The sequence below is a fragment of the Cervus elaphus genome, chromosome 23 (genome assembly GCF_910594005.1).
Source record: "Cervus elaphus chromosome 23, mCerEla1.1, whole genome shotgun sequence".
In the NCBI taxonomy this organism is placed as follows: domain Eukaryota; kingdom Metazoa; phylum Chordata; class Mammalia; order Artiodactyla; family Cervidae; genus Cervus; species Cervus elaphus.
In genome coordinates, this window is record NC_057837.1 from 25,989,561 (window position 1) to 26,014,052 (window position 24,492).

Here is a 24,492-nt window from a genome sequence, read left to right on the forward strand (position 1 = left end):
GCTCAACTGGTAAAGAATCCATCTGCAATGCGAGAGCCCTTGGTTCCATTCCTGTCTTGGGAAGATCCCCTGGAGAAGGAATAGGCTACCCAGTCCAGTATTCTTGGGCTTCCCTGGTTGGCTAAGACAGTAAAGAATCTGGTAGCAGTGTGGGAGACCTGGGTTTGATCCCTGGGTGGGGAAGATCCCCTGGAGAAGGGCATGGCAACTCACTCTAGTATCCTTGCCTGGAGAATCCTGATGGACAGAGGAGCCTGGTGGGCAAAGAGGAGTCCATGGGGTCGCAAAGAGTTGGACAGACTGAGTGATTAGCATACACAGCATACTTCTCACTCATTACTTAGTGAGATGGTTGGTCAACAGAATTTGGAGGGGATTCTGGAAAATACCAAATGTAAAAGCCTGGTAGCTCAAATGGTAAAGAGTCTGCAAGACAGGAGACCCGGGTTCAAACCCTGGGTCGGGAATATCCTCTGGAGGAGGAAATGGCAACCCACTCCATTATTCTTGCCTGGAAAATCCCACGGATGGAGGAGCCTGGCAGGCTGCAGTCCATGGGGTCACAAAGAGTTGGACATGACTGAGTTGGCCATGACTGAGTGACTTCACAAAACCAATAATTCATAAAAACCACTAGAAATAGAAACCTCTATTTCTACCTTGTATATTTTATATGATTTGACTACAAAATAGGTTAATCAGTTACCATTAACCAGGATGGGAAACATGAAGAGAAAAACAGATTGGAGAATGGAAGAATTTAGTTTTTGAAATCTTGAGTTTGAGGTGCCTATCAGTCATTCAGGTAGAACTGTTTTACAGCCAACTGAAAATAGGGGGTTGGAGCTCCAAAAAGAGGTTTAGACTGAAGATTTGCAGTCATTACTTTAAAAAGCTTCAAATATCAATTGCTTATAGAAAACTGCTTTAGTAATAGTTTAACCTTCAATGAGGTTAAACACAATTGCTTTTTAAAAAATCTATTACGTTGTAAAAGTTTTTTTCTAATTTTTGGTTTTATAACATTGTTTTAATTTTTCAGTAATTATCCACTGTCAAATTTCTGCTTGTTCTTAATTATTTCTCTTGAATCTCTTTCAGCTGATAATCTAATGCTAATGCATTTGTATAATACATTTTAGAGCAAATGATAACTAAGTGGGATCCAACAGAGAGAAGAGAGAAGACTAATGACAGGAAACCTTAGTTAGTGTGACCTTTCTAAATTCTCTATTGAAGGGTTAGCATTTATTTCTAATTAAAACTTATGAACTTATTATTGAAAATCTTTCATGAACCCTATTCAAAAAATAGAAAACTCTAAAATATCAAGGTAGTTATTATACATGTTGTGATTTGCTAATAAACATTAAGACTAACTGAAACAGCAGATTTTAGTGAAACAAATGGTTAGAATTGACAATCAGAGTGTAAGCAGGATGTTAGTTAATTAATATATGACTCCCATTTCTTTTCACTTTGTCTTTTGCTAAACAAGTTTGAGTGATATACTCTAGGTGGGCTGAATTTCATAATATGCATTTCATCGTTCTTCTTAGTGGTCCCAAGTTTGGTGAAAATAAGATCCAATTTACTTCATTTGCTCTAGAAATATTTATACTATTTTAGCGATTGAGTTTTGAATTCCTGTCTACATTACCTTTGCATATAAATAACCCTTGTTTTCCCATGACACTTTTATAATCTGCCTCTGTTTTTGCCTGTCAGATATAATGCTGGTATTTTTTTTTTTTAGATTTTTTTAAAATTTGGACCATTTTTAAGGTTTTTATTAAATTTGTTACAATATTGCTTCTGTTTTATGTTTTGGTTTTTTGGCCAAGAGGCACCTAGGCTCTTAACTCCCTGACCAGGGATTGAACCCATATCCCCTGCATTGGAAGGTGAAGTCTTAACCACTGGCCTGCCAGGAAGTCCCTCATACTGCCATTTTAAGCTTCTGAACTGCTTACTCTTCTTACAAATAGGGAGCATCTCTTGCAACTGTATTAAGTCATCTATTGGTTTATTCACTGAAATGTTCATCATTTTTCTTTGTGTATTTGTAAATGTCTTGTCAGATGGAAACTTTTTGGGTCAGTGTGGAGTATAAAATAAGGAACATAAACAAATTTTAGAATGTTTAGACTATTTCCAAATATTAGACACAGTATGAAATATTTCTTTGTTTTACACTCTGTCTAGTTATTCTGTGCATTTCCAAACATGCTTTGGAAGACAGACAATGTGTTAAAGACAAGCTTAACAATTCTAAGCAATTCTGTTCCCATTCTCACAATTTTTTTTCCTTTTTAAGAAGCCTGGGAAGAGCTGATGTTATCTAGCTAATATCTGATTGACTTTATTGCCTATGTGTGACCAGTAGCATTTTAAAGTAGTCACCTTACAGATCACAGTGTTCAAAATACCAAATTAAAATAGAAATCTGAGATTAGAAGTTTCAAATGATAAAGAAAGATTGCTTAGATGGGTTGGTACTTAGCAATCAAGTGAAACAGCAATAATTTGTCAAGTCTCTTGAATTTCTCTAAGTATAAAATACTCTTAAGTTTAAAAAAATGACATGTCACATTAGATGATATTTGAGTTAACCTCAGTGTAACAAAGATTGATATTTGAAAAAGTAAAGTGTTTTGTCTCATTACTGTGAAATTTTAAAGCACTTATTATTTTATGTTTTAATTATCATGCCATTCCACTTTCATGAGGAGAAATTTCTTTCAACGATCTACTTTTTAATTTGAAAATATATCCATTAATCTCAATAGCTTTTAATCAATAATGGAAAGCTGAGCAAATGACATATTTTGCTTTATTAATTTATTGCCACTTAAGCAGTCCTTTTCAAGGCAAGAGTCTTTGTAATATTTCAGTCTGCACCATTCACTTCTGTGTGCTTTTTTGACACTTAGAGAATTCATCTCCATTTTGTGATATATGAGTTATTCTATTTATTAGTATTGAAAAAAAGAAATTGGAGGTTGCAGATTGATTACAGAGAAGTAGCTGCTATTTTTGCAAAGAAGCTATGGGAAAAATGAGGACAAATCAGGACATGATGGTCCACAGTTTGGTACTGCATTCCAGTGGCCTCTTGTGGGGTGAGGGGCTGACTCGGGGGTTGATGAAGTCTGGAAGGAAGTGCTTTGGACATAAGCACGGAAGGACGAGCTTGACTGAGTAGAAGTGATCCAGAATCTTCTTCTTATGCGTCTAACTTATTCTACATCTCTGCAATAGCAGTTGATTGTCAACATCTTTAAGTGAAAATCAGGCACTGAACTCCAGAAAGATGAGACACTGGAGGAACACTTCTAACTGCATTAAGTGAAACAAAGCAAAGAGAATGGGTAAATGTCTCAAATCCTGCAAAAGCAACCAGAGATGTTTGTGCCCCTCAATAAATGGTGAACCATAACTAATAATGAACTACCGGTTATTCCTTTTTTCACATTTATAAAATATCATTGAATTTTTCTTTATTTAGTGTGCTATACTATTTTAAACAGTATGAAACTATATATTCATTACTCTGAATTTTATTTTGGGTAAACTTATTTTTCTAAAAGGTCTTAAACAGCACCACTGCATATTGCCATAACATACAAAAATAGACTTTCTTGTGAATCTTAAAAATTAAAATAATTCTTAATTAAAACCATGTCATAGTTTGTTTTAATGTTTTAATAAAACTGTCAGAAATTTTACATTGACTAGCCTCTTTTAAAAATAATATCAACCAAATTCCTTAGTTGTAGCTCATGTTTAATTATTCTAATAGTGCTGCATATTTTTGTTAGTATACTATAACATTCAGTCCTGTTCCTTTGGGTAAGAGGGTCAGATTAGATACACAGAGGAAATCGCCCTGACGTGGGACCAGCAGCTCTGGGTGACGGGACCATGTGCTGTCACTCATCAGCTAGAGTGGGCTTAGATGTGTTGACTCCACCTCATATCTGTCCATGACAGACTGATGAACTTCCATTGACTGAGAGCCTGCTCTTTGTTGGGCAGCATGATTGCAAATCTTTACAGCAGTCCTTCAAGGTGGGCATCACTATATCCAACTTGCCCATGGTCATAAAGCTAGTGAGCAGCAGATGCTGAGATTTCAAACCATCTGGATATAAGCCCATGTGTTTTATTCCACAGATTTATAATCATCTGAGTTACTTATATTTCAGTTTTGGAAATCACTATCCTGACCATTTTCTTCTGCTTTTCTAAACCTTTTTTTTTTAAACTGTTGTGAATTCTTCAGAAAAACTACTATTGATTTTTAACTAACCACATTTTGAACAGTTGTTCCTTGACACATTTTTCTAAATCTAATTGGTTTTTCAGTGTTTCATCACAGATCTTCTTAAGACAAACTAATTGCACATAGTCTGTCAAACTGGATGTGTCTGTTCACATCCATTGATATAATTGTAAATAAAATTATTGAAAATAGCATTCGCATACCTCTCAGTGTGAGGATTCTTTCAGGTTTGCGTTTCACATCTTGCCTCCAGTTTATTCTGGTGTACTTACTTCATCAGGTGGTTGTTGGGTTTCCTTTGTAATCTGTGGTTTTCTCTACAGAAATAGACGAATCAAAAGAAAAAGTGCAGCATGTGAGACTATTCTCCTGTCAGAATGGCTGATTCTTTCTGTAAATGATATACAATGATAGAGTCTTGGTTTATCATCCAGACCTGTGCTAGTTTGTTCTTTGCAGAATTGAATTCTCTTGCTCTCTTATATTTTCATCCTACATCCTGAAGCCCAGTTGTGTAAAAAATGTCTTCATGATCAGACGTTCCTTTTGTAATGGAAAGAAACTTTAATTGCTGCAAGGCTGAAGGTATCAGCTATGATCAAAAATAACTGCACTGTTTTAGCAAGATATACATTAATTGCCCTGGTGGTTGAAAAATGTTTAACAATTATAAATGAAGGAGTTAGCCCTATAGGATCAAGGAAATAATTTTAAGCTATTTTAGTTATTTTTAAAAGTTCTGACTTGAGCATTCTTACCGTCTTATTACTTCCAGTAACTCAGCTTCCTTTTTGTGTTTACATCCTCAGCGAATCCTGTGACAAGCTATGCTTCATCTTATGCCTCTGTACTTTGTATCTGGAGATTATAGAATTGAGAAATTGACTTTGACATAATTTTATAAAATTAGTGTGGTAAGATTAGCCTTTCTCTTTTGTCTACAGATCTGATATCTGACTGCTGTAAACCTTCGTAGGTCAGTTCTGAAAGTTTAAGAAATGGGGAAATTGGAATGGAAGTGGAATGAGGTGGAATCTGCCCTCGTCTGTTGTAAACTCTGGAATGATACTTATTAAGCTGTCTGGAGTCTAAGCCAGAGTTAGGCTCAGTAGCTCCCCCAGGTTTATACTCACTTATAAGTATCATGTTGTTCGGTCATTTGATGCATGTTGTCAGTACTGAATAAAATTTATTAAGTAGATATTATTAGGAAGGGCTTTGTTTAGAATTCTTTGCATATTGCAATACCCAGTGGTGGAATTTTCTACTAGCTGAGTTGACACATTTTAGATGATTTTTTTCACTTTATTTATCTAATTATTAAAATACATATATCAATACATGACTATATCTCCAAAGAAAGTAAAATATTTCCAGATAAATTGATCTATCCTCAGATATACTTCTCTAGGGAAAGAAAGTACATTCTTGTCAGTTTGGCATGTATCCTCCAGACCTGAATTTGATATATTTATACATTATATATATGTATATACATATAGAAAACATAAAGTTTTCATTTGTATGTATATGTTTTATATAAATATTCTACTATATAAATATACATATATTTATAAATAATATTTATATAAATCAGTACTGTATTATACTGTTCAACATACTGTATATTGTTTATCATTTTTCAAGAATGTTTTTCAGAGTTTTCCACTTAGCAACTCTGGTTAAAAAGAGTTCCATGCCTCCATTTCTTTTTTCTTTAAAATTTTTTAACATGAACCATTTTTTCAAGAAGTCTTTATTGAATTTGTTACCATATTGCTTCTGTTTCACGTTTTGATTTTTTGGCAGTAAGGCATGTGGGATCTAAGTTCCCCACCGGGGGTTAAACCCACACCCCCTGCTTTGGAAGGCGAGGTCTTAACCACTGCGTCACCAGGGGTGTCCCCCATACCACCATTTCTATCTCAGGCAAAACTTTGAAAGATATGAAATTTTTTCTTGGCCTCTGTTATTTTGTTCATTATCTTTTTTATCCATTCTTGTTTTACAATCCCTCCTCTCTTCTTCCTTATCCTATCACTTAGACACTAAGGAAGAGCTTCCTGCCCTTGACTTTGAACTTAAGTCACTGTATTACTTACAACATGTATACTAATCGTTAGTACCAAATACAAAATAAAGTACTTTGTTTGTTCCATTTAAAAGAACTTCCAGTTACCAGTCAGTCAATGTGGAAAGATTTCAGGGCGCATGAGATTTCTTCTTTGTCCCTGAAGTTCCACCTATTATGTATCCACTCTTTCGGTGAGGCCTTAAAACCAACGTAGCCTGAGTGTTTGGGGAAAAAAAACCAAAAGCACATATTTTGTACAGGCCTTACATCTGATTATGGAATCATTTGTTGAGTTCCAGTTTATAATTTGAAATCATGGGCTCCTCTACCCAACCAGAAGGAAGGTTATGAAGTATTAAGATTGTTCAATACATCCAGATGTAAAGGAGACAGATTATTTGCTCTGAGAATATGTAAAAGCGTGCACCACTACAACTGTTATGAGACAGTGATGGTTGCAATATAGCTAACAACCCACTGGCCCTAAAAAAAAAAACTTTTATGTTTTCTACTGTCAGGCTTTTGGCTCCTCTGGGGTCATTTTGGATCTCAAGCTTTAAAACAATTTTTACAGCTACTTACATATACCTCTGTGGTTTTCAAATTCACAATCCTACTGGTGTTTTCTACCTTGAGGAATGCATACCTACTTATTATATGTCAGCCATGATGCTAGCCATTTTTGTGTACTTCATAATTTATTAAAGATGTCAGATTTAATATGGCAAAGATTAGGATACCCATTTTACATGGGAGGCCATTGAAGTTCAAGATCACTTAACTAAAGTGGTTGTTTCATAATTCAAACTGAGATAATGTTAACTGCAATGTCTGTTTTTTCCACCAAGCTTTACAGTTTCTTTTTATATCCTTCATTTTCAAACAATATTGCGTAGATTTTTTTTACAAGCAGTCTTGCATTATATTTTGGACTCTCACTCTAAATTAGTGTCGTTTTGGAGCAAGTTTAAAAACTAAACTATGGAGTATTCATAATTAGGTATGAATGTAATTTGTTATGTTGGAAATTCTGTCAGCCAAAACCCGTTTAAAGTCTTGCTGATAGAAGTTTTCTTTTCACTAAGAGCATCTGCCAGCTAAAATAATGACCAAGAGAGAAAATCCACTCAAACAATCAAGTCTGTTCACTGACTAAACTCATTTCTCTGTTCCCAAATTCTAGATTAATGAAGACCCTGAGTTGTTTTGAGGGATTACATAAGGAATTTGTCTATGCCCTAGTAATGTCTTCCCAGTGTTTTGAAGAGGAATTAGAATTTTATTTCTCTGCCTGTCCAGTTATCTGACACTTTTTTTTAAGCTTATTTATTTTTGATTAAAGAGTAATTGCTCTGCAGTATTGTGCTGGCTTCTGCCATACATGAGCATGAATCAGGCACAGGTACATATGTGTCTCCTCCCTCTCAAACCTCTCTCCTACCTGATCCCACTCCTCGAGGTTGTCACAGAGCCCCGGTTTGAGTTCCCTGAGTCAGGCAGCAAATTCCCAGTGGCTATCCATTTTACGTATGGTAGTGTATATGTTTCCATGCTGCTCTCTCCTGACACATTTTTTTTTTAATGTAATGGACTTGTAGTTTAGCATTTCACCTTCTTTTTGTTGCAAAATTAATTTATCTACTTAAAAGTATTTCCCCATTAAAATATCATATGTACACCTAGTGTAATTTGTTTATATATTTAACGTTGCACTGAGTGAAAACACATGTGTTCTAGTGACCTGTTTTTGTATTCCTAACTGATATCTTTACTCTGCATTGGTATTTGAACTCATCAAAGCAAAATTTGTTATTCTAAGTGGGCTTGGTTTTTTTTGGTCTTGTATTTCTTGTCACGATTCTAAGCATTTTGCTTTGCAAAGATAATGCTGTTTTGAGTCTAACAAAATATCTGAAGATTATTGAGTATATTTATGCTTAGCAATGGAGAAGGAAATGGCACCCATTCCAGTATTCTTGCCTGGAAAATCCCATGGTCAGAGGGGCCTGGTGGGCTACAGTACATGGGGTCACAAGAGTCAGACACGACTTAGCGACTAAACCACCAAACCACCACCATCATGCTTAAATAATCAGGAAGTATATTTGAAAAATCAACTTATTCTTTTGAATTTTGAGTGAATAATTTAACTATTTCACAAGGTGAGATACCTCTGGTTTTAAATGTGATTTATGTTATTTAAATAGTGAAGTTGTTACTGAGTTTTGGGGACTATGTTGTGACATGTTGGGAGATGTACCATTGAGACACCAAAAGTTGTGCCTATGTTTGCTTTATCCACTGGAACCATTGCTGAGGATTTGTGAAATGGTTTAGGAATAGCATTCAGAAATGCATTTGTCGCCGATGTGTCAGAAACACAGGCAAGGTTTTCTGTGTCTGTGCATTTCTTAGATTGGCAGGATCTTCTAAATAGTGATTCAAATTTTAGAGAACAACATTCCCTGAAGCCAGTGGCAATATCATTAAGTCTACCCCCACCTTTACAGTCAGTCTTATTGCATGTTTCAGTTAAGTTTGCCTGTCTGAAATATAAGCCAATTTCTAATTATCCACCCCCACCAAAGAATGCTGTTCTGCTTGCGGCATTGTCGCAAGAGCATAAATTGTTCCATGCCTAGAAATGTCAGTTAATATTGACATTTTTATTTTTGTTATTTTTTTCAGAGCATCAGGGCATCGGGCCTTATCCTGTTGGAAACAATCCTTTTCGGGTCTCTGCTTCTATACTTTCCGGTAAGTAACATATTTTTATAGTTGCATTTCAAAAATAACCATTTTATTTTGCTGTAGAAGTATATTTGCTTGTATATACTATATTGTTTATATGTTTATATCTGTGTACAAATTTGTATGTCTGTATTTATATTGCTTACTGTATAGATGTAGATGTAAATGGCTTTACAGATATTCAAATCCTGGCTCTTATCTGGGTGACCTTAGACAAGTTGGTTAGCATTTCTAAACTAACCTTGGTTCCTCCTGTAAAATGGTGCTAATTATACTTTTCTTCCCAAATTTGTGAGAAGCAGTTAAGTGCATAAATGAACTCACATGAAAGGCATGTTTGGTATATTCATATAAATATTGGTTTCCTTCTGCTTCCTTCCTACTTGAATCAGAACCAGGAGACACACCAAGTAGTTAATGCTGAAAATTTCCAAGTGGTTATGTAGAAAAATAAACAGAATAAATGTGTGGGGGTACTAGTGGTGTAGATAATCATAATCTAGACCTTCCTATCATACTAGTTATTTATCTGTAACCAGAAAATAGTATTGATGCTACTGATTCAATTCAACCAACTTCTGTTCATCAGTGCTTTGGTCAATGTCATTTCTCCTGCACAAACTTCAGTCCTGTGGGAGTGATGGTCTGTTTGCTTGTGGCTCACTCTTGTGTCTGCAGTGTGAACCTAGTGCCTGTCTTCATAGTGGAAGCACAGTAGATATGCAGTGAGTGAATGAAGGAGGTTATACTTGCATGCATTTAAGAACTATACCCTAAAGTAGTGACTGTTGTCCTATTGAAATAGCCTCCAAAGAATCTGCTTGATTGTAGAAGACCAAGAATGATAGTCCTTATCCTATCCATATTACTTTATTTAGTACCTACTAGTTTTTAGCTAGGCATTAACACACTTCTTAACATTATTTTTAGGTGTTAGTAAATTTGGGTTTATTTTTTACTTATAAGATTCATACTTACTCAAATCCAGGGGCCGTAATAAAGGATATGGGCCTAAAATCTATAGAAGAATTTTAAAGCCTTTTAAACAGAAGAAGTATTCTAGAAAAGAAGGATGTTGGAAAGAATAATTGCAAATGTTAGGCTGCTAAATATTCAAAGCAGTCATTAGAGACCCTTTCATTGACTGGAATCCAGTTTTGAAAACTGTCTAATGGACCTATACCTGTGACATCAACTACAGAGAAAAAGAGGAGAAAGAAATGGAAACTTAAAGAGAACAAAAGATAACACCAATTCTACTTGACACTTCTGTTATGCCTGGGAGGAAAAAGGGAAGAGAAGACTTACCAAATCAATCCTGTCCAACAGGAACCTTAGGATACCTCACTGTGTTACTTCATCTTTAACTGTCTGTTTCATCTTTCATAACATAAATTCTTTCTTCAACTTCTTGAAATATTAATGGGTAGCTTTCCAGTTCATGCTGTGTACTTTGGTTTTAAATAAGTTAGTTAAATAAGTTAGTGTTCATGCTCTGATGGCAGAAAGGGCCAAATTATTCAATGAAGACTTGGATATAGCATAAAATACAGAAGGAGAAAAGACGTAATATACTAGTGATTGAATATGGAAAAGAAAGTAGTTTTGTTTTACGTGAGAGAATGGGGATGATGTCTCATCCCCATCTCAAACCTCTGGCTACCTAGGGAATGTTTATGTACCTGGATGTACATGCATAGAAATTTTTGACAAGAGTAAGTTGGTCTTTAGACCAAAGCTCATTGGCTTTCTTAGGTTTAACAGAAATGAAGTTTATGACTTTGAGCTTGAGTTTTCCTATAAGGAGGACCTCTGTAATAAGTGATAAAGGTGATTGAGTAAATATAGCCAAAGGATCTAATTATTTGATGGTGTAAATGTGACCTCTACGGATCTGTTAAATATCTTACTACTTTCTCTGTTCCTTGTGTGGCCTGTACCAGAATTGCTCATAAAATTTTTACTGGGGGTTACAGTTTTTTTTTTTTTTTTTTTTTTTATGTGTTCTTGAGTAAATTAGAATTGTTTTTCAAGCTAGGTAACTCCTTGGAAGGACGCTTTGAGGATATTCACTGTTCTAGTGAGTTGTTATGCAATGAGCCTTTTCTTCTTTTTATGCTGCATATTGTTGTACAGATTTGCAAGAATTAAGGTTATTTTTGCCTTTTCTAAGCAATCTTAGACTACAGACGATTTCATAACAATGCTTATATTGGAAAGTCCAAATTAGAGATTGTCATCATTCTGTAGATAAGGACAAACCAAAATCTGACTAAATTTAGCATTGTTATAATTGGGTAGCAGAGAGCTGAAGCATTTAAAACATTTTCTTACAGACTCTCTAAAGAGACTCATAATTTGAAGCCCACAGATTTGCGAACAAATGATTAGTCTTCATAATCACCTAAATAAAACTTTCAATTTATAAAAGAAAGAAAAAAACTTTAAAAATCAGTTAAAGTGTGTTTTTCTTGCTAAATCACGTAAAATGACATATTATGGATTAGTAAAGCATATTAAGTAATATGGAGTCTAGAGGTTTGTTTTTGGCTTGGCTCAACCTCCAGTTTCAGCCAATAAGGTGCATTTTTTCCCTCTAACCTTGGTGATCTGTTTGATTGGTGGATGTGCCTTTCTATAAAGGACACCAATACATGTATAAATATGGTACTTACTCTCAGGTTGATCCCCCTACACTCACACCCGCAAGTCCTATTAAGAAAAGAGCTGTAAAATATTAGAACTAGAAGGGATATCAGACAAAACTTAGTCTTGATTCAGCCTCTGTTTTGCAATGAAAGAAGAGAGGCTGAGAGAAGTTGCAGCTCCTCCAGCTTTCCTCCATTAGGTGATGGGAAAGCCAGGAAAAGACTAGTCTCTGGTCCCCTGGCCCAGCGTGGTCTTCAGTCTGTGACATTGCTTCTGATGGAGGGGATGGATGTGAGATACAGGTGGTGTTACACAGTGTCATCAGGGAGGCCCATGTTCTGCCCGTGGATCAGTCACCTTTCCTCTTCAGGCCTCCAAGGCAATAAAGGCCCAGAGAATAAAACAGGGAACCAATTTAAAATAGCTTGAGGTTTAGCACTAAGGAGTTTGATGTAAAACTCCCATGAGCTTGGGTGGACCGTGTTATTGAACCACATGGAGTTTCTGATATTCATCTGTTTTACCTACAAAAGCGGAAATGTGATCTTTCAAACCTAATCAATCATCCTATTAGACCATGCCAGGTTGGTTTCAGCGGCAGAGAACCTAACTCAGTTAACAGACTGCTTTCTCTGTGACCACCCCAAAGCCTAAAGCTAAAACTTGGACTTCTACTCCTGTTAAAGTACATGTATCTCCAGAAGAAGAGAAAAACCAGGAGCATGTTACTTCCCTGCATAGAGTTCAAAGGGCAGGAAATAAAGGATAGAGAGGTGAAAATAGGGAGAAGGGGTAAGAATGAGATCATGAGAATACAGTTGAAACAGCTAAGGTTTTATTCTATTATTATTATTACTTATTTTGATGCTCAAATTAATGCAGAATTGCCAGTGGAAGACCCTTCAAGCTCCCTCTTGCCTTCTTTTGATATGTGACTTCACCATTCTTTGAACACCTCCCTACTTGCTAGTGCAACAGAAAGTTGTTTCCATGCCCCAGCCCTGGACTCAGCCTCTTTCTTCTCCAAGGAGCTCTGGTGCTTTTTAGGGGGAAATGGTAGTAATTGGATTCTGGGACAGTGTCACTTCCATTGTGACAAACGCAGGGCAGAAAGTTCCCAGTTTTACAACTCGGCCACTGTTTCTCAAACCTCAGTTATCTAGGACATTTTGTAAGGAGATTTCTCCTCAGCCCTAAGATTCTATCCTTAAGATAGTTCTTAAACTGATCTAAGACTACATCTTACTTGGTTTCATTTAGATCCATTTGGCTTGATACCAAAGCAAAAGAGGGAAAGGAAATAGAAAGGAAAGTTACTACCCAGGAGCACAGCAGTACTGTGGAGAAAACAATAATGTGGGGATGTGGTTTCATGCTGACATTGCTCTGAGGGTACCGGAATTATAGAGCTTCCCCAGGGGCTCCGTGGTAAAGAATCCGCTTGCCAATGCCGGAGACACGGGTTTGATTCCTGGGTCAGGACAATCCCCTGGAGAAGGAAATGGCAGCCTGCCGGGGTCCAGCCTCGGCAGGATCCATGGGGTATCCTCTGGATGAACGGCGTCGGCGAGAGAGAGAAGACACGTGAGACCAGCCTTGATAGGGCCAAGTCTGTGAGGGAGAGAGAGAGAAAGAGAGAGAGAGAGAGTGACCAGACGGGGGGTGCAGAGTCTGGCAGAGTCTGGCAATGCTTTATTTTTTACCGTGGCTTTTATACCCTAAATTAGTACATTTCTAAGGGGAAGATAGTTTAACATTACATCAGCTTGTTCTTCACAAAACCAGGGTGTTTTCTGCATATTTCTTTGTTTATGAGGGTCTTGTACATTATCTTCTGGCCTTGGGGCATATTAACATTTTATGCAAGTCAGGTGAATGTAAACCTGTTTTCTGTTTCTATGGTGACCTTAACTGAAAGGTAGCAGTCTCATAGGGCAACAGTACAGAGTAGAAGTATAACCTTGTTAACACAAAAGTTAATCCTTCTGCAGAAGTTGTCAGTTGCGTTTATCTAAGAAGTTTACCCCAGACTGACTCTGTGACTTTGGTGAGGCAGTCTCTGCCTAGCACTCCTGGCTGACAATTAACAACCATCTCATTGTTACCACACTAGGGCTAAGCTCTTATTTCTCTAGATCTTTAACTATATTAACAATGGTTCCTATAACACAACCTTAGCACATTAAAAGCAAAAACACAGCAAGCAGAACACAGCAAGCAAAACACAGCAAGCAAATGTTAACCCAATAGCTACTTTTAGAATAATTTTCCTTGTTTTCTAATAGGGCTTCCTCACCCCCCCGAAGAGCTCTATGTCTGTTAGGGCCTTTATATGATCAGGTTCTTTATGTTATTTTATGATTAGGGTATATAAGCAATCATGCATATTAGTACCAAGGGCATAAATGCATTTGCCAAACAAACTAAAATACCAGCAAAGGAGTTTGAATTAAAACACTCCTTTCACCCTGGATAATCTCATAAAATACCACCACCCGGGAAGCTTATTGATTAAAGTTCTAAATTGATTCTTATTTGGGAAGAGATCGGGGAAGGCCTTCTGCCTGTGTCACAGAAATTAGGGAGTAGTCTATTGAGGCAGGCATCAGAAAGAGAGATATCATCTTTAAGGTGAGTGCTGGGGGCAGCTTTTTGAAATCCCTGAAAACCTGATCTGCCTTGCCTGTCAGGCTTTCTCCTCGTGACCTTGTCATGGGTGGGATCTCGTGAGCTGGCCTTTTCGAAACCCCTGAAAACCTGATCCACCTTCCCTGTCAGGTTTTCTCCCTCATGACCTTGTCATGGGTAGGGTCTCGTGTGTTGGCTCCCAGCAGCAGTCCACTCCAGTATTTTTGCCTGGAGAATCCCATGGATAGAGGAGTCTGGCGAGCTACAGTCCGTAGGGTCGCAAGAGAGTCAGACACGACTGAGTGACCAAACACCACACAGTAACAACAATCCCCAAACATCTAGAGGATTTCAGGCATATTGGCTTAAATATTGAAATCAAAAGACATCAGAGAACTAGACCACCTCTTCAAGGGAGTTTGACTTGTGGGATGCCAGGTCACTTTGTTCTCTTCTCTAGGGTAGGTTAGAGGAATCGAAGAAATGATCAGGGGACTTCCCTGGTGGTCCAGTGGCTAAGACTCCATGCTCCCAATGCAGGGTGCCCAGATTCAGTCCCTGGGCAGGGAACTAGATCCCACATGCCACAAGTAAAACTCAGTGCAGCCAAATAAATTTAAAAAGAATGTTTATAAATACCCTGGGGTTCTGTGCAGTTCCATTTGCCCCCTCCTTCCTGAGCTACTCTTCCCTAGCAGCCTTCAGACAGAGTCTGATCTGATGAGTAGGGGGAGCAGTAGTTTATGCAAAGGCATGGAGGTTATCCACTGTGCCTATTCCAGGGTATTTGGTAAAGAGCCTTGGGTCAGCAATGTGTCAGGAATTTATTAATAATTTTCCTTCAGCTGAAAGAGTTCTAATAAACCAAGCCTTAAAGAGTTAAGAACTGGACCCTTGTTTGGAGCAGTTTTCATCTTTAAGCAAATAAATACCAATTAGATGTCTCAAAAATACTTTGTTGCTTTTATGAAATATAATAATTTGTTATTTACACACTAGGATAAAATGGAAAATACAAGGAAAAGATCAACAAAAATTGTTATTATCCAGAGATAATCATTGTATACATTTGATCATTTGAGACATCTGTATATGCACATATATAAATTGAAATAGAAAATGGATGGATGGTGGAAATTGAGATACAGATAACTTTTTTAACAAAAGTTAATTGTAATCATTATTATTTTAATCAAAACACTGAGGTGGTACAAACTATTACCAATTTTTAGATAAATGAATCTTCATAATAAGCATTATTAGTTCTAAAAGAGCTAAAGTTAAAAAATATTATAAAATGTTTTAAAGTTGGGTTAGTTATTTTTTTCTTAGCTATGTTTCAACTTTTGGTAGTATCACTAGAATTCAGCTGACAGCTAAAAATTGAACTCAAATACAATTTTTTTTGCCCCTTATTCCCAGTCTCTGAGTTTTCTTGGCTAATCATTTTTGAGTTGTTAATGTTTATAATATGCAATTTTGAAGCTACAATTCACATAGTCGTTCAACCTTAGGTCTGTATTTAATGTCGTCCACTAATCTGTGTAGCCCGACTTCTTCAGTACGCATTTATTTTTATTTTTGCTTGGTTTTCTTTAACAGTTTTTCGTGCAGAAGTCGTGAGTTCTATAGTTCTTGGGTTCTTACATGTTTGAGAATCTCTGCCCATTGTCCTTATACATGAAGAATAACTTCCCTGGGTGTAAAAAAAATCAAGACCCACTTTCTGTTGCTCAGAATTTGTGATTTTTTCTGTTTCTGGATCTTAAGATAACCTGATTTTTCCCATGGATGACTTTGGTATTTTTGCCTTAGTGCCAATAAGTCATTCTTTTTAGTCTTGTGATTAAATAATCAAAAGTGCTCCTATACCCAAAAAACTGAAACTCCCTTTGCCTGGAACTCACTTCTTCCTATTATATTTGTGACAGCTTCCTCACTTCCTTCACAACTTTGCTGAAATATCTTTAAGGTGAAGTTCACCCTGTTGACCCTACTTTAAATTGCAGACAATGCTACTCTTCATAGTACTTTTGATCATTCTCACCCTGGTAATTTCTTTTGCATGGAATTTATCACTTTATATATGAATTTTATTAATATTATTTCTTATATATATATATATTTTTAAATTTTCTGTCTCCCTCCACTGGAATATAAGTCCACTCCTGTATTTCAGCACCTGGAATAGTGCCTGGCTCAACAAATGTATTTTGAATGAATATTTTTCAGACATTTTTCATTGATTAGCATATGCAGTATAACTCTTTCCTTATATTATTAATGATGGATTTTCATACCTTTTAAAAGTTATGTTTTGCATTTTTATTTATAATCATATTTTTAATTATAAATCTCAAGGTCAGGACCATGTCTGTTATGTTGATTTCCAACACAGCACATGAAAAATTCATGGAATTTCAATATAATTCCAACTAAAACTGTTACACATATGCATATACACATATGTGAATGTATCGTTGTATACTTCTGTCTTTATCTTTGTGTCTCTCTGTTTCTAGACCACTATCTTTATCTCTATGATTTCACTATGGGGAGGTGGAAAAGAATGTGGACCAATAACAAAGAATCTTCACTTCATGCCCACAAAGTCTTCTTTGACCTCACGCTGCACTCCTCTCTGCCTCTCTCCCCGCCACAACAGTCCTGGCCTCCTTGCTCTTCCTTGAGTGAGCCTGTCATGCGCCCACCCTACAGCCGTGGCAATGGTTGTTTCTTCTTCCTGGAGCACTCTTGACCCCCATTATCTCTCTGGTGAACTCCCTCATCATCTCTAAATCTTTGTTCAAATGTCAATTCTTCCATGAAAGGGACTTAACTCATTATTTTGAAATAAACAGGAAGAGATTAAATAAAAAATTGTGACATTAAAATGAGAATAAACCACCCCAGTTGCAGAGAATTTCTAATGGGACCAAATGAAGACTGATTCAACAATGATGTGGAGGCTGAAATGTCACAATTTAGTCATAGACTAGGGACATAATGAATGATCCTGAGAATGCCTTCATAGGAACAAATGAGGAGGTCAGCAGTGATAGAGAATTTGTCAGTCAGATGGGGTTTGAGTCAAAAGAGAAGAAATTGTACCTCAGCAGCAATATCATAACTAAAGCATATTTTAGCTTTCTAGTGAAAAAAAGTATGGAAAGAATGACATATCAGTTCATTTCTAATTCCCTTGCCGGAGTTTGTGGATTAATGTCTTCACCCTATGGGAAAAACATGGCAGAAACTCTTTTTTTTCTTTAAATATTTATTTATTTGGCTGTGCTGGATCTTAGTTGTGGCACGCAGAATCTTTGTTGTATCATGCAGAATCTTGAGTTGCAATACACTGTACATGGAATTAGTTGCTCTCCGGCATGTGGGATCTTTGTTCCCCGGCTAGGGATCGAACTTAATCCCCTGCATTGCAAGGCGGACTTTTAACCACTGGACCACCAAGGATAGTCCCTCTCTTTTTCAATTGTTGCTGTTTTTCCATACAGAAATGCACTTGAATTTTCCCATGCAGGCTCAAGACACGTAAGTAATGAGCTATTTCTGAAGTTTGGTAAGTTATTTTCAGTTAGTAAAAAGGCTAACAAATTTACACTTGAGGTTTTAAGTAATATATGTGAACATGTGGTTTTAGAGAATTTAAGTCTGTGGGAAACATTCTCAGATTTGTCTGACACATATATCAGCAGATTACCACTACTCTGAGATCTTATTCTTGAGCAGTTGACATAAGAGACAATGAAGATACTTAGACAGGTTTGAGAGATAATTAAGAAAATAGCTACAAACAGAATAAAAGTTGTTAATGTTAGAATTAGCAACATGTCCTGAAAAATAGTTTCCTCTTCAAAGTTAGTTCTTGGGTAAAAAAGTGTAGAAGACTTAAAAACACTATAAAATGCTAGCAAAGTATTCTTTTAAAAATGACAGTTCAGTTCAGTTCAGTTCAGTTGCTCAGTCGTGTCCGACTCTTTGCGACCCCATGAATTGCAGCACACCAGGCCTCCTGTCCATCACCAGCTCCTGGAGCTTACTCAAACTCATGTCCATTGAGTCGTTGATGCCATCCACCCATCTCATCCTCTGTCGTCCCCTTCTCCTCCTGCCCCCAATCCCTCCCAGCATCAGGGTCTTTTCCAATGAGTCAGCTCTTCACATGAGGTGGCCAAAGTATTGGAGTTTCAGCTTTGGCATCAGTCCTTCCAGTGAACACCCAGGACTGATCTCCTTTAGGATGGACTGGTTGGATCTCCTTGCAGTCCAAGGGACTCTCAAGAGTCTTCTCCAACACCATAGTTCAAAAGCATCAATTTTTCGGTGCTCAGTTTTCTTCACAGTTCTAGAATGTCGACATTCACTCTTACATTTCCTGTTTGACCACTTCCAATTTGCCTTGATTCATGGACCTAACATTCCAGGTTCCTATGCAATATTGCTCTTTACAGCATCGGACCTTGCTTCTATCACCAGTCACATCCACAACTGGGTATTGTTTGTGCTTTGGCTCCATCCCTTCATTGTTTCTGGAGTTATTTCTCCACTCATCTCCAGTAGCATACTGGGCACCTACCGACGTGGGGAGTTCCTCTTTCATTATCCAATCATTTTGCCTTTTCATACTGTTTGTGGGGTTCTCAAGGCAGGAATACTGAAGTGGTTTGCCACTCCCTTCTCCAGTGGACCACATTCTGTCAGACCTCTCCACCATGACCCGACCGTCTTGGGTGGCCCCACACGGCATGGCTTAGTTTCATTGAGTTAGACAAGGCTGTGGTCCATGTGATCAGATTGGCTAGTTTTCTGTGATTATGGTTTTAGTGTGTCTGCCCTCTGATGCCCTCTCGCAACACCTACTGTCCCATCTGGGTTTCTTTTACCTTGGACGTGGGGTATCTCTTCACAGCTGCTCCAGCAAAGCGCAGCCGCTGCTCCTTAACTTGGGCAAGGGGTATCTTCTCACGGCCACCCCTCCAAGAAGGTGACATTTTGACAAAGCAAATCATACCTTGAATGCCAGGGACTACACAGTGTCACTAAAGAGTCACAATTCAGTGAAGTGTTAATAGATATCTTACTTAAACAAGCACGCAAAAGAGGAAAAATATAAAGAAATAATGCTACCATGGAATCATAGTAATAAAAACTCAATATCAAAATATCCAGATCCTAGTATAAGTGTGATTGAAAGAAGAATTTGGACCTGTTGTTTAGAGAGGTCAATATGAACTTTTAGGAGAAAAATTACTTTTCTAGAACATATCAGAGAAGTATGTCAACTTGCATGATTATTTTAGTTATATGTTATCTAAAAGCTGTGATTATGGTATATGACTATCTCTTCATGTTATAATTTCTATAATATGAGGAAAATAGACCATATGTTCTGAGAATTTAATCACTATAGGTGTATCTTCATAAATACTGAATGTACATTATCTACGGGAGATATCATTGTTGATTAGAGGTCTGTGGTCGCCACGATTTGTTTATCCTTAACTTTTCCACATTGAGATTTATTTTGAATGTCTTCTCTAGGCTTTGGAGATAATATGATTAATTCAAATACAGACATGTTCAGATGACATCCTAATCCAAACATTACTTTCCATTCCACTTGGACTTTTTTCATTCTTCAACTTTGATTTGTGTAACCAGCATCTACTTTTCATCATGCTTACAGAAATGTGAGAAAAAAAATACTTGTTCTGCTCCGTGGTCTTGTCTACCTCACATAGTCAGTTGTGCTGTTGGGGTCTGGATGTAACTTCACCAGAGCCCCCATACAAGCGCTCTTGTTCTCTGTGAGGAGGGATAAGAGGCTTTGCTCCTGGTACGGATTTTCTCAAAACAATTGCACATTTCACCTTCTGATGTAAAGCATAGCATCTCATCAGATGTTCTGAAATAAAAGACGCTCTCTAAAAGAAGAGGTCAAGTATACACGGCCAGTACTTCTACCTGGGAAGTCACAGTGAAGATTACTTATTAAAGGCTTTGAGATCTACAGTAAAAGAAGGCATTTGAAACTGAGCATTTCCCAACTTGCTTGATTTTATTACACTCTTTTCTGTATAACACCTATTAAAATATTGTAATTAATAATGCAAGTTCCATAATGTTTGCCATAAGGCATATATAGTAAAAATCCTATAACATTGCAAAAGTATTATTCCATTTATATGGAGTGAAATCGTGTGTTTGTGTGTGTGTCTGTGAGACCTGAGCGTATGAGATAAACTATAAGAAAGCAGGAGAATGACAAACAAGGATGCTGGTGACCTTGGATAGCAAAGTAAAGAGGCCGTGATCACAGAGGAAGAGGGGAATAAAGGGAATTTTAAGGTAATAGTAGTCTTCTTCTTCTTAAACTGAGTGGGTAGATGTATGGGTATTTATTGTAGTTCTATATGAAATTATATGTATATGTGTGTGTATATGTATATATCAGGATGAGAAATAGTTCAACATGTTTTCATGGCTATGGATGGTCCCATAGAGATGGAAGATGATGTTGCAGAAGTAAAGTGAATATTGCCATTAAGGAAGCCCTAAGTAGACAAAAGCATATGGGCTTCAGTGAGTAAGTGGAGGGGTTGAACTTAGGTCAAAATGCATCCATTTCATTCATTGTGATAGAAGGAAGGAGGTACCAAGCTTTCTCTTCCATAAATATCAGATGGAAATCAGGGGTCAGGGCAAAAATAGGAACTTGGGACATTTCTGATAATGTGCAATTTTTAGCTACTTCTGTTTTCCTATTGTTCAGGACTTCACACTAGAGTCAGGTAGCATTTCAAGTCTGGAGCCCTGGTAAGTAAACTGCAACATTCTATTTATTTATTTTACCTTTTAGCCTCACCGAGTGGCATGTAGGATCTTAGTTCCCTGACCAGGGATCGAACCCGTGTCCCCTGCAGTGCCGGTGTGGAGTCTTAACTGCTGGACTGCTAGAGAAGTCCCTAAACAACAACATTCTAAATAATTGGTAGTGACTTCCAAGACTTTGTGATAACTATTCCATGGTTACAATGGCCTGGCATCATGTCTGCCCTCCAGACAGTTGTGTGTGCATGCATTCTGTCGTGTCACTCTTGTCTGACTCTTTGCAACCCTGTGGACTACAGCCTGCCAGGCTCCTCTGTCCACAGGATTCTCCAGGCAAGAATACTGGAGTGGGTAGCCGTGGCCTCCTCCCAGGGTTCTCCCTGACACAGGGATCAAACCTGGGTCTCCTGCATTGCAGGCAGATTCTTTTTTTTTTTTTTTAAATGAATTAGTGATTGAATTTATTTTTATTATAAGATCAGTGATACCTTTTCTAAAAATAATAAAAAAAGGTTTCTTTTCTTCATTTTGGCCATGCAGCTTGAAGGATCTCAGTTCCTTAATGAGGGATTAAACCCAAGTCACAGCAGTGAAAGCTCAAAATCCTAACCACTAGACCACTCCCCTAAAAAAGCTTTTCTATTATTTTTTTCTATTTATTTTTATTAGTTGGAGGCTAATTACAATATTATAGTCGTTCTTGTCATACATTGACATGAATCAGCCTTGGATTTACAAGTATTCCCCATCCCGATCCCCCCTCCCGCCTCCCTCTCCAGCCGATTCCTCTGGGTCTTCCCAGTGCACCAGGTCCGAGCACTTGTCTCATGAATCCAGCCTGGGCTGGTGATCTGTTTCACCCTTGATAATATACATGTTTCGATGCTGTTCTCTCGAAACATCCCACCCTCGCCTTCTCCCACAGAGTCCAAAATTCTGTTCTGTACATCTGTGTCTCTTTTTCTGTTTTGCATATAGGGTTATCATTACCATCTTTCTAAATTCCATATATATACGTTAGTATACTGTATTGGTCTTTATTTTTCTGGCTTACTTCACTCTGTATAATGGGCTCCAGTCAGATTCTTTACCATCTAAGCCGCCTGGGAAGCTGAAGAATACTGGTGTGGATCTTCCCAATCCAGGGATCGAACCCCTATCTCTTATAATCGCCTACATTGGCAGGTAAGTTCTTAACCACTGACCACCTGGGAAGCCCCAGTTGTACATACCATAGCAAAATGACTGTCTTTGATAGAATAGTGACTCTAGATGGAGGTACTGCCTGTCAAGTCCTATTCAGTTCAGTTGTGTTTGGATCCGTGTACTTTTTGGGGTTGTCATATCAGCTATTCAGTTACTTAGGCTATTTCTGCTATGATAAAGCAAATTGAGAATTTGACCATTGTCTAGTTATTCTAATCTATGTGGACAGGTAGTACAGATCTTCAGGACTAAAACTGAATTATCTGTCACATGAACTCAGATAGAGTTTTCATTAAAGATTTTAAGCTGCAAAAATGGATTAAACACTTAATAACCCAGGATTTTTGCCAACTCTTGAAAACGTTGAGTAGTGCTGGAATTTTTTCCCCTTCACTTGGTCAACCTCTTGCCATTTTATTCCACCTTTTTCTGTCCTGCTCTAATAGAATGTTGAAGATAAAAGTTGAATGTGGAACATGGGCAAATTATGCAAGTTTTAGGTAATGTTTAAATGGCATTATTTTCACCTTGGAAATCCTAGCTTGTACGAAATGGCATATTTATTTACCATTAGGTATCTTCTCAGTTTTCCTTAGCAAAATATAATTATTTCTGTCCCTTCATATTTGAGAAAAATGAATTCATGATTCAGTTCTAGAAAAAGCCTTGTTATGATGACATGCTACAAACGTTAAGAAATGGAGCCCTGCATTCAGAGCACTGAATGTCAGGGAGGAGAAAAGGGAAAAAGGAGGGAGGAAGGAGTTTATCTTCCTTATACTTTAGTACTGTTAGCATAAAAGTATTAGTGTATTAATATCAGGACTTTCCTGGTGGCTCAGCAGTAAAGAATCCCCCTGCCAATGCAGGAGACATGGATTCAATACCTGGGTTGGGAAGATCTCCTGGAGAATAAAATGGCAACCCACTCCAATATTTTTGACTGGGAAATCTCATGGACAAAGACGAGCCTGGCAGCCTATAGTCCATGGGGGTCACTAAAGAGTCAGACACAACTGAGCAACTTAACAATGATAACAATTAATATGACAGAATAACTAAGTATTATGACTCTCATTTCTCCTTAAGTATTACTGTATTCTCTTTGAGTTTATAGCTGTGTTCCTGTGTTTCACTATTATAAGCAAGAGTGGAAGCATCAGTTTAATGATAATGAGAGCTGACATTTATTATCTGATTTTCCATCTACTTTCCCATATTATATATCCTAAATCTTTTCATGTGTGTATGTCTTCATACACCCCAAAGTGTAACATAGTGCCTGGCAGATAATAAGAATCCAATAAGTATTTTTCCAGTTGCCTATAAACAAGGAATTAAATGAGCCAACAGTGCAGACATTTGGCACGACAAAAAGATTCCTGCCCTATAATATGATATGAAAGGCTCTGACAGACCATCTTACCAAATATGTGTCTGTGGTTGACATGCTCACAAAATTAGAATTGTTCCTTAACTTTCTGGAGACACATGATCGGATTGTGTTATAGCAGTTGTTTCCTGCAAAATTTAATCCACCAGCTAGTGAACATCTTAATTCATAGAATTTACTTATGTGATCAGTTTTAGGCTTTATTGTGAAATGGTTAAGACCCTGGACTGTGTAGTTATTAAAACTGACACATTGGCTGTGTGACCTTCAGTTCAGTTCAGTGCAGCTCAGTTGCTCAGTCATGTCCGACTCTTTGCAACCCCAAGGACTGCAGCACGCCAGGCTTCCCTGTCCATCACCAACTCCTGGAGCTTACTCAAACTCATGTCCATTGAGTCGTTGATGCCATCCAACCATCTTATCCTCTGTTGTCCCCTTCTCCTCCTGCCCCCAATCCCTCCCAGCATCAGGGTCTTTTCAGAGAAGTCAGCTCTTTGCATCAGGTGGCCAAAGTATTGGAGTTTCAGCTTCAGCATCAGTCCTTCCAATGAATATTCAGGACTGATTTCCTTTAGGAGTGACTGGTTTGATCTCCTTGCTGTCCAAGGTACTCTCAAGAGTCTTCTCCAACACCACAGTTCAAAAGCATCAATTCTT

The 24,492-nt window shown here is 37.5% G+C and overlaps 1 protein-coding gene across 1 annotated transcript in view; it reads left to right on the forward strand.

Moving 5' to 3' along the window:
- GPR158 (G protein-coupled receptor 158) overlaps positions 1 to 24,492 on the forward strand; it is a 290,632-nt gene that overhangs the window by 195,502 nt on the left and 70,638 nt on the right. The window contains exon 5 of the mRNA XM_043884892.1: positions 9,048 to 9,116. Coding sequence (XP_043740827.1) covers positions 9,048 to 9,116 — 69 coding nt within the window. The remainder of the gene's footprint in view (positions 1 to 9,047; positions 9,117 to 24,492) is intronic.